The 12637-nt window shown below is 27.0% G+C and overlaps 1 protein-coding gene across 1 annotated transcript; it reads left to right on the top strand.

Annotated features, from left to right (window-relative positions):
• Positions 1–4326: 4326 nt before the first annotated feature.
• Positions 4327–12190, top strand: Dph5 (diphthine methyl ester synthase). Its single transcript, XM_015515551.2, has 5 exons — positions 4327–4583; positions 6814–7047; positions 8012–8132; positions 8194–8334; positions 8395–12190. Exons 1-5 carry the CDS (start codon positions 4449–4451, stop codon positions 8583–8585), a joined length of 822 nt encoding a protein of 273 aa, XP_015371037.1. The 5' UTR covers positions 4327–4448; the 3' UTR covers positions 8586–12190.
• Positions 12191–12637: the final 447 nt, after the last annotated feature.

The following is a 12637-nucleotide window of genomic DNA, read 5'->3' as shown; positions in this document are numbered from 1 at the left end:
TTTAAGATTTTAACTGAAAATACCCCCTGTGGTCGTTTTCGGTCCCTTTTAATCCTGTACCTACGTCCAGTCATAAAGAAAGCGAGTATGTCTTTAGACCCCCAATAAAACATTTATCTTGTGAATTGTAACGCACTGAAATTCCACAGTACATATATAATATAAAGAATCCCAATCTATATACACGACAACAACGGGTGGGTACTGTATTTTTGCTCTTCAGTTGACAGTTATTATAATGTATAATATTAAACATTGTTGAGTGTATTTTTCTATAGACACACCAATACCACACACGAAGCCCAAGAAATTTTGTTTTTAAGTGAAGCCTGGAGGTCCTATAATATAATATATAATATACTGGTGTCAAGTCTATATTATATGGCAGGGGTTACCAAATCGCAACCTACGTATAAACTTTTTCCGGCCATCTTTAGTATTTTTAGACATGGTATAATTATTTTAAATAAAGTTTCGTATCAATTTAATATTTTAATGATATATCTTATTGGAATATGGAAATGTTTATTTAGTTTTAGGTCTTTGTTTTGTTAAATTAATTTGTTAATTAAATTAAATTTATAATTAATTTGATTATACTTTTGTAAAATCGATAAAACTATTATTATTTTAATAAATTAATTTTTATTAAAAATTGATGAATGCATTTTCCGGTTTGAACTAGTGATAATTCCTTGAGTATAAAATAAAATAAATTCCAAATTAATCGAATTAAATTCATTATGTATACCTACCCGATTCACTCAGTCATTCATAGTATATTATAATATAATTTATTATAAAGTATTAATATAAGTAATTAACAACATTAATTATTAATATTAGAATATAAAGTATAATCTAGAAATTTTAAGGACTCACGAACAATATTTTTAAATTACAACGATATAACTAAAATTGTTATTATTGAATATTTAATATATAATTTCATCCAAATTTGAACTTATAGAACTATGAAAAAAAACTGTATTTGTATACTCTTAAGATTTTCCAACTGCTATTAATATCAACTTATGGGAACCTTGTATTAAATTTTTAAAGTTTTATGACCCAATGAATAACATTTTATTGGAATTTATAGAATAAAAAATTGAAGATTTCAAATATATTCAAATGTAGCTTAAAATTTGTTGAAAAATTAAAAAAAATTTATCAAGTATAGGAATAATTTATGAATAAATATTGTCTAAATTTCAATTTTCTACTGTTATTCGTTTTTGAATATCGGTATAAGATAAATTGAATGAATATTCAATGTCGTAATTCTGCTCATAAAAATGTAGTTTGACTTTCTGTTAAGAAATACAATATTATGTGATTATGTCAACATTACAATAACTTACAATACATTAACATAGCTACCCACAATATAATATTCTACTAAATTATAATTTATATAATCAAACGAAATTAATGTGATATGGCATATACATATATGATGGGTCATGGGTGTATACAATTTTATGGGAATCGTACAATATTTTCAAAGAAGCCATTGGAGTGTATCGATACGTATCTATTTAATTTTGATTGTTCAAAATGTTACCCCTTCAATATACAAGCGATACGTAATACGGCCTTTATCGGTCTTAGACTTTGATACAAATAAATATATAATTCATGCTTTTATTGATATTTTATACGACCTACCTACCTATTTTATTTTATACTTTGCATGTAGGTATATTATATAACTGATTGGTGAGTTGGTGGAGAGGCATGACGCCGCGACTCCATGGATCTGTTAGTAGTAGAGATTTGACCAGCATCTATCTTCTCCCAATACATTTTGATAATTTAAATTACGATTATGCTTTCAGGTATATCATATATTTTATTTGTATTTCGAATTTTTCAGAAGTCGGAATAGATATTAATGACAACGCATTAATTATATGATAATGATTTAAGCTTTGATCATATAATATGGATAGAGCTACTGCATTATAAACGTGTACTACGAGTTGAAGACAACATTATTAAGGTGACTGATATCTATTACGCATGCGTAATCGTTATATTACTAAATAAAAATATGTATTATGTTATGTGATTAGTGATTACGTATTTTCTATTTACGTGAATTCATAATTTGTCCATAGGTAGTTAATATTTAATAATTAATAATCATATTTCATAATTCATTACGGATAATTTTGTAGATCGCAGGTACCTATTTAAACTATGCCGTGGTAATAATAATGCCATTTAATATTTAGTTTTATACTAATAATATACTTTATGTTTAATGTTTATAGAAAATTTGTATAAATTATACATTTAAAAAATGATTATTTCTAAATAATCACTAAAAAATAAATAAATATTTATTTTGGTTTAAATTCACTTTACCAACCCCCTCATGATTTTCAATTTTTTTTTTTAACGACTTGTTTTTAAATCCTTAAAACGATCGTGTGTTTTTTCACTGGAAACTTTTATTTTATAAATTATAGCTTTCCAAATTTTGCAATTTTATGACATCAGCACGTATTACGCGCGCGCCGCGTAGTAGGTATTGCCCAGTTAAAATACACATTTAGTAATACTAATTCATACAAATTATTCAAATTTATATCTCATAATCATTATCTCCACTGAGTGACCCATTTTCACTTTCCAACTTCTCCTCTATCTCAGCATAGTCAACTGTTGTTGCATCATAGATAGATCCAGCCAATTAAAAAAATTCAACCAGAGAATCCAATTGTTGTGCTTTACACATTTTTTGAAACATTAACTTTGCTAAATATCCAGCAATACATTTTTTTTCTATGGAATTGAGGTAAAGAAAATTTAGAGTACCGCCAAAGGCCTTCAATGGTGTTGGTGTGTTGGCCACTTTCAGAATCCTTATAATTTACGGAATGGTTGACCTTATAGTGTTTATATCCTTCCTCTTCCAAGCAATCATAAGCCTAAATAATAAATCCTTCTTTAGGAATTAAACACCAATTTTGGAGCAACAACAGAACATCTTCATTGAGTACTCCAGTTGTATTACAGTTAAAGATTTTAAATATTTTAAATAAATTTAACTCACTTATTTTAAGCATAAACCACAACACTATTACAATAGGTAACTACTAAATAATTTATAAAATTGTTTGATAAATACTAGTTTACTTATCGTAATTGGCGACCAGAGCTGGGAGGTCCCTTGAGTTTGAAGACATGAGTCATTTGTGTTACTTAGGACCCGTTTTACAATCATAGTTTAAACCTCGGTTAAGGTCGCCACACACTTCAGCGGTGGCAGTAAAATACTTTTGTCTTGGCGGTGCCGGTAAAATTGAGTCCAGCTTCATTTTGCCGTAACCGCCACTGCCACCGCTACCGCCATCGCTACCTCCACCGCTACCGCCACCACTACCACCGCTACCGCCACCACTACCAATGCTACCGCCACCACTACCACCGCTGCAGTGTGTGGCGACCCTTATGCTTGAACCACTGATTTTATCGGCTAAATTCCGTGGTTTAACCGGAGTTCAACTATTGTAATAAGGGGCCCTAAAGGTTCAGTTTACTTGTTACGTCACTTTTACAGTTTTACTTATGGCAGACGTGCTGTAAACCCAGCGGATAACCTTGTAAAAGCGATGCGCGCGGCATTTAAATGTTGCGCACATGACGTGTATAAACGTAAAATCGCAAACTTTGGAAGGCTATAACTTCTAAAACAAAAGTTTCCGCTAAAATAATTACACTATCGTTTTAAGCATAAAAAACAAGTCATTTACAAAAAAAAAAAAAAATGAAAATCATGAGGGGGTTGGAATTTGTTCCTGTATTTTAAAATCCAGTTTTAGCTTAAAATTTTAATTTGAACAAATAACTGGAATTTTGTTTTTCATTATCACGGTCAAAATCTCAAAATGTATAATATGATCAAAGGATTTAAGTTTTAGATAACAATGATCATATCAATGGTTCACCGTTCAATGCAATTTTTTAATATTGTAGTTGTTGACATTCGTTACAATTTCGATTCGAGATGTTTGTATAATATTAGGTATGTGATAGTAAAATACAGAAACAATCAAATATTGAATACATAAAATACTGAAATAGTTATGTATTAATTATTTGTTGCACTGATACGGCCAGTTGGTACGGTCCCCAATAAACCAATATTATCATATTATTAAATTCATATTTATTTTCATTATATTATTCGCAGTAGTCGTGGTTGTCCAAGTTGTCACGAGGTGTATGGGTTGTCGATTTTATGAATCGTGTGGTAGCCGCGTGTTGTTATCAGTAGATAATCTACACCCGGCTAGAGTGATAAAAGAAAGATATCAGTAGTCACGATGTTATACTGATTACTGATATTTTCTAAACTAAAAAATATTCGTTTGAGGTATCCTACTGTTTATGAATTGTTTTACTTTAATCAATATACCCACGTTAACGTAACAACAATGTTTTACATCATTGGAATAGGTTTAGGGGACGTCAAAGACATCACAGTTCGAGGTCTCGAGATCGTTCGAAGTGCTAAACGAGTGTACTTAGAATCATATACATCCATATTACCTGAGAATAAACTTCAACTGGTTGGTAAATATCCATAAGTATTAAAATATTGTAATTGTTAGTTTTATGATGCATATTAGAAATGTTTTTTGATAATTTAATAAAATCAACAGAAAATCTTCATTGAATACACATGGTTAAAATACTAAGTGTTTTTCTGATTAAACATTTTTAAATATTTAGCTATTCTCAATGAATCACACATAATAACCGTGGAGAATTGTATTATTGATTTGAATAATATTTGTGAGAAATATTATTAAAAATACATTTAGTTAAAATAAAATCAATAATAGTTCTTGATTTCAGACAAATGAAATTATTTTAGTCACTGTCAGACCAATGGCCAGAGCTGCCGCGGTCTTTTATGTTTAATAAAAAAAAAATATATATATAGGCAGGTAAAATAAATTTTACTCTAAAAAGAAATATATAACAATCATGAATAATAAGTTATAAAATAATTGAAAATATTATTTTTTTAAAACAATATTATTTTTATGATAGCCATTTATTATTACTTTGAGAAAACTCAAAAGAGGTAGTTTTCACATTTATCTGAGAGTAGTTGTTTGGTTTGATTACAGTTCACAATAGAAAGTATTAATTTATTCAGGTATAGAATCAAATATAAAACGTCAGTCCATAAATAAATTTTATTTTTACTTTTGTATTGTACCTTAAGTAGTTTTTGTACATTCTTAAAGTGATATAACACATTTTATTGCATATCGATCCTTAGTTATATCTCTTACATATATTTAGAACAACTCAATAGTTTTTTCTATCCCTTGAATTTTTTAACTGTTCTGTAATTATTGACTACTACCTATATCATCTAGTGTAGTCTATAATACAATGTAACTATAATGCATTAAGAAGTCATTGATAAAATAATATATTGTAATTAGAGATGTTACGAACTGTTCGATTTTCGAACCAAACCGAACTGGAAATTCCAAATAATCGAACCAAACCAAATATCTAATAGTTCCATTCGATAATCAAACCAGAGAAATAAAAATAAAAGTCAACGGAGTAACGGATAAAATTATAAATTATTATTAAATAATTAATAATTAATAGATTAATATTAGTTGTTTAATGTTTGCTTGTTTTAAATATTGATGTTTTTAGCTTTTTCTTTCAGTTATCATCATATTAATAATTAAAAATTAAAAATCTCATGCATAATAATTATTAACTATTAAAGTATTTAAAGTATTTAAGTAAATAGAAGTAAAATTTTTATTCAATCATTCTGAGATATGGTGGCTAAATGATAAATAAATACATATTAAATTTTAAATAAAATAATATCCAATTTAACTTTTAATGTTCGGTTCGAGTTCGATAAAATATTTGAAGAGTTCAGTTCGGTTCGGATTCGATTAAAAGTGTGTAGGTTCGGATCTGTTTGAGTTCGTTGATTTAAAGGAAAGTTCGGTTCGGGTTCTATTCAACCTTAAATATTATGGTTCGTAACATCTCTAATTGTAATATATTTTATATAATAATATAATAATAGCCAATATGCACTTTATTAGTATATTCATTATGCACAGGGCTCGGATTTTATAGCATTTACTAATTATTATAGGATAGAGATAAAAATAGCAGAGAGAGCTATAAATTTGTTTTATGCACCATGGATTCCAAATGTGAAATTTTATAATGCAATTTTTTGCATATTTGATGTATTTTAGGTTTTTAGTGCTATTTTTCGTTTTGGTGTTTTATTTTGCTAATTTACATAATATAACATTTTATTTTGTATTTTTATAAATCTAGTTTATATTATGTGATGTGGAAATTATAAAAATGTATTATTTTTTTTTTTGAATACTTGAAACAAACACCCACATTTTGCCCATATCACACCCATATTATAAATGTACTTATTAATTCTTAAATAATCTTTAGTTAATAAAATAATAAATATAAGTTTTTTTTAATTTTGAACAGAATAGGTACATTTTTACATTTTGCTATTTTTCATGTTTTAGGGCATATTAGATATAGCGCTTATTTTAAAAATTTTTTGTTCATATGTTATACCACATATTACATTTATTTTTAGTGCTATAAAATCTGAGCCCTGATTATGTATTTTTCCTTTATTTTTGTATATATTAATACAATGGCAGTTCAAGTCATAAATAATTACCCAAAATATTGCAATAGACATATTATACTATTTGTAACACACTTATTTGTAATAGTTAAAATTATACAATATGATTTATATAGGAAAATTTTTATGAAAGGAAATTGATTGAAGCTGATCGAGAGCTAGTTGAGCAAGGCGCAGATGAAATATTAGACAAAGCAGATGAGGATAATGTAGTCTTACTTGTGGTTGGTGATCCTTTTGGTGCAACTACACATGCCGATATATTATTGAGGGCACGAGATTTAAATATTGGCACTAAAGTAATTCATAATGCTTCTATTATGAATGCTATAGGATGTTGTGGACTTCAAGTGAGTTGATATTTGAATAACAAAATCTTAACATTCTTCATATTTGCATTTATAACTTAAAAATATATTGCAATCTATACACTAAAATATTGAAGACTACAGTTAAAGCTAAATTTGTCACTACTCATACAATTTTAGATTTTCTCCTAATAATAGGTTTGTGTTAGACATGACTAAGGGCCAGTTGTACCGTCTACGGTTAAACTTCGATTACGCTTAATCAACTGATAACAGATATGTAACCGTGCAAATTTGGCCGATTAAACTCCCGTTAACTTTAATCAGAGACGGTACAACTGGCCCTAAATGCATGACTAACACAAGCATGTTATGATTACAAGCATATTTTTGATTTAAACATTAAAAATGATCAAAATATGTTATAAAATTACAGCTAATATTATTTTTTTGGAAAAGCGCATAAAACCTATTATTTATAAATATTGCAAATATGTATACAAGTTCAAATTTTGTATTTAGTTTCACAATTTAATAGAACAAATTTTTAGTTTACCTAGAATAACTTACGATGATTACAAAAAAATATACAAATGCAAAAGTCCTGAACCATATTTTTATTTTATTCTATTTAAGTCTTAAATAGCTTTGAATTTAAAATATGTTCTTTATATTTCCAAAGAAAGAAAATTTCGTATAAATTATAATTATCTTGTCATCTAACTTGCCAACTATTTTTTGCTTCTTATATTCTATCTAATATTATGCATATTCAAAAATTAAGAATCTTAAATTTTGATAGTTTAATCTTTTTATTATGTATAATGTGCATATTTATAACTGATATATATATATCTGTTATTAAGAAAATATTGTGTTATTACATTTTGTATAGTTAAACTGTAAGGTATTCGATGTTAAAATAAATAATCTATGAATAAACTATATTAATTGTTAACACACCTACCTACATGTCTAAAAAAAAATTGTTAACTTTTTGTTTTAGTTGTATCATTTTGGGGAAACAGTGTCTATACCTTTCTGGACAGATATTTGGAAACCTTCGAGTTTCTTAAAAAAAATTAATCAAAACAAATCAAATGGATTACACACCTTATGTTTACTTGGTGAGTCATAAGTTAATTTTCTAAATTCTAAGATAATGTTATAATAATGAGCTTTTTGTAGATATTCAAGTAAAAGAACCAACATGGGAAAGTATTACAAAAAAAAAAAAAGAATATCAGCCATCAAAATTTATGGAAGTGAAACAAGCCTGCTCACAATTATTACAAATTATTGACAGCAATGAATTTGATGGAGAAAATTGTAAGTCAATATGATTCAATTTTAAGTAATTATTATTTATGTTTATGTTGATATTTATAGATGTTACGAGAGAAAGTTTATGTGTGGGTGCAGCACGTATAGGATGGCCTGATCAAAAAATTGTGGTGGGCACATTAGCTGAAATGGTCAATGTGGATATGGGACCACCATTACATTCTATTGTTATTGTTGGTACACTACACCCACTTGAAGAACAGTTTCTTAAACAGTTTTACATTGAAAGCAAATAATAATATATTTAATAAGATTAACATGTAAATTAAAGTTTTTATTAAATATTTTTTACAGTTAAAAATTAAAAATAACTTTTTTTTAAGTAGTAATTATTTCACATATTTATAAAGTATAATCACTAATACAGATAAAAAATTTTTTTTAAAACATGCTTTCTTAATACTACTGAACAAAAAAGTTGAAAATAAAGTTACTTTTAAAACAATTTCTTAATGAAACTTCAAGATTATCAAGATATTACTAAAACTGTGTCTAAAATGTATTTGTTGCAAAATTTTTAAAACTTGTGAATTCCAAAAACGAAAAGCATGGGCCACTTATGATAACTCCTATTTAAAGTCACTCTACAACTGAATCATTAGATAAACTTTATGATAAATATTTTAAAGATTATTGATCATACTTACAATTTTGTAAGAGATATTCTTGACGCATACGAGCCCCATGCTTTTAGTTTTTTGTTATTCACAAGTTTTAAAAATTTTGCAACAAATAAATTTTAGACACAGTTTTAGTAATATCTTGATAACCTTGAAGTTTCATTAAGACATTTTTTTAAAAGTAAGTTTATTTTCAACTTTTTCGTTCATGTAATAATTGGTATTAAAAAAAGCATGTTTTTAAAAAAAAAAATTTTATTTTGTAATAAAATCAATAAAACATATCTACAACTCATATTAATATATGAACTATAATTTATTAAAATTAATATAATTATATTAGTCAACAACTCACGGTAGAAATTCTTGAAGAGCTTCCTTCATGCTTCACGAACTAGTATAAAACGATTAAATATTGAAACACAAGTATCTATCTATAATAATATTGTTCTGTGTCTCGGTGATATTATTAATATCCTATTTTTATTATCTATAATATTCACCTAATAAATATACACTATACACAAACTTTAATAAATAAAAACACATTATCGGCCACCAATGACTAACAGTTCTTAACATATCAAATTATTGCTCGGTTCATTATTATAACGGCATATTATTTTATAAACATAGGCACAAATCGAAAACAATTTTGAGTATAATCTAAATATAAAATCATATTTCTATCGGTCTTTTGCGCCCTTTTGTTATTTTGTTGCGCCTCTGGAGATGATCTTAAGGTACACCCGTTATCAGCGATCTGGTTGGTCAGGTCAAGAATTGACAACGGGGTCATGTATTGTCTTTGTCACCGACCATAGGCCTCTATACAAAATTTGAGCCTCCTAGGTTATGTAGAAGTTACTTAAATTGAACTCGCAAGATTTGATGACAACAGAAATGAATGAAACATTGCGAGTTAAAGAAAAGCATGTAAAAAATATACTTTTTTTCTCAAAAAAGTGATAAAATATTAACTACCAAATTTTTTAAAACATTTGACACAGAAGATTAGACTAGCCAGTGTTTGTGAACGTTTGGTGTGGTGTTAAGATCATATCTTATACATAACATCTATGGCAGCATTGTGACTAGAGGTAATGGAGCGTATCTTCAAAATTCAAACCATTTTGAAATAATTTCTATCATAATTTATTATCCCTTAATAATTATTATAAATATAAATTGGAGTTATATGCACTAAAAATGTTCTTAATATAAGGAAAATATTCATGATCAAAATGGTGAAATTTGTTCCTTTATGAACAAAAAATTTAAAATATGCAGTATAAGCATTAAAAATTTGGACTTAAATAAAAAAATAACAGTTTAAATATTTTTATTTTTTTAAGCTACAGAGTATAATAAATATAGAATATCTTAACTAGACTGTATTGTCAAATTATCTTTATAATAAAATAATCAAAAACTTAATAAATCACATATGGATTCATTAATTAATGCATGGAATTTTAACCAACAAATTATATATGCATACATTTTGTATTTTTAATATATTTAATTCATTGGATACAATCAAAGATCCACCATTATAGTTTATAAACAATTTTTCTGGATTTTTTGGAGCAGCACAGTTGTTGTAAATACAGTGTTGAAAAAAACAATATTAAACAAAAAGGTAATATAAATTTTGATTATCATGAAGATTTTAGTAACTGTTTAAAATTAACTGTTGTCCAACATATAAGGACTAATAAAAAATTAAAAAGTTATTTTTTTTATTGAAAGTGTATAAAGTTTTAAACCATATACTCTATTAACAAAGTGTACCTTAACTCCTGAAATATGCATCAAAATACAAAACTAAATTTTGTCTATGAAATCAACTTGATTTGAAACCCCCACATTTTCCATTCTCATAATTGTGCATACACTCTGTATTATAGTGATCTCGTCGTCTACAGGTGTCAGAACCAAGAATGATGAATAAAGTGACTTGTATAGGCTCAAACAATTGTTTAAGTTATAAAAGATGTAATTTTATTCATAACACAGTCGCAAAGTAAAATTATTTTATTTAAAACAGAAGACCTGAATAATTTGATTTGTGAAAATATTCCAAGTGTCAAAACAAATATTTGGTTTGACTTGTTTATTTTCTAAGGCCAAATATAAGGTTGCTTGAATTATTCTAAGTCCAAATTAATTAAAACAGAAAATCAACATTTAATTTATATTAATTAAAATTAAACACTTAAAATAAATTAGATAATTTAGATAATATTTTAGGCACTTTTGAACTACTACAATTTTTAATGTAATACTTACCCAAAGTGAAATACCTAGGTCCTAGATGGTCAGTTCTTCCCAAATATCTATAATACTTTGGCACTCTTACATTGTACTAGGATCTAATATCTAATTTTAGCACTTATGTTCACCTATGTTCTATATTAATATTAATATCACTGGTTTCAGACTTTTGGCGTCACTGGACTAATGTAGTGTTAATAGTGTTATAACTTAAAATAATATATTATCATATATATAAATTGTTCTAGCCATTTTACTTACCTATTTCTACTGTAGAAAAAAAAACATTGGCTTAATATTTGGTGATGAAAATATTAAATATTGTAAATTTTAAGCAGAGACATAGTTCATATCCACTTACTTATAAATAATTATGGTCATTGAAGGTACTTGGATACATTCACAATGATGATTCGCTTTGTTTTAAAAATAATTAATGATTTGGCTTTTAAAGAATTTTGTTTTATTCAGAGTTATCTGAATATTTATTCACTTGTGATGATCCAGAGACGTAATCATTTTATTTATTCTATACGAGAAAAATGCTGTTTTTACACTTTAAATAAAAATTAGTCATACATTTTTAGGGAAGTCATACTCAAATTAGGCTAATAGTATACCTACATTCAATTCATGTATTGAACATTCAAAAAAGGAAAATCCATTTATGGATTACCATAGTAAGATGTGCAAAAGTAACAGGCAATATATAAAGGCAATGATAAATAAAATCTAAATAAATAAATATAATGTAGTGATTTTAATTATTGTTACTATGTATTTATGTTTTTATATTTGTGTTATTGCCGTGTACGAAAACGGAGACCATTTTTAATTATTTTAATATCTTGTAATTGTAATAGCAGTTAGTCTATCTGTCACCATCTGCCGAGCTCAGACCGTGCAATATGACGTTGTAATATGGACATTATTTTATATTTTTACATGCTGTCATTGTTTTTTTTCTAAATTAACATCCTGACGGTCGAATAATAAATGTAACCACCATATCACCAAGTTAACAACTCAATGGAATATTTCAATGTTTTTCTTACGTACGTAATATTAATATGTCATGAAGCCTACTATGGGAATTAATTGGTATTCCTTTTTAAATAAAAATTAAATTTAAAAATAATATTATACAACAATTTCACTGTTATGACAACAATGTAAATGTATATGCCATGCCGACGACGACACAGCATTATTGCAGCAGACCTAGGAGTAGTGAGGGTTGTAAAAATGTGTAAGTGCACACGGCAAGCAACGCGCGTCGCTATGCAACAATACGGCTTATCTGCACACACCAAAATATACTTGCGTTTAAAAAAAAAAATCGTGAAAATCAGCCCGGTAGAATTTCAGATATAACTGTCATAAGAAATCGC

Source organism: Diuraphis noxia, unplaced genomic scaffold (genome assembly GCF_037042655.1).
Source record: "Diuraphis noxia isolate RWA-SAM2 unplaced genomic scaffold, SU_Dnox_SAM2 contig0001, whole genome shotgun sequence".
In the NCBI taxonomy this organism is placed as follows: domain Eukaryota; kingdom Metazoa; phylum Arthropoda; class Insecta; order Hemiptera; family Aphididae; genus Diuraphis; species Diuraphis noxia.
Note: the sequence above shows the minus strand (reverse complement) of the source record. Positions and strands in the feature narration are given on the sequence as shown.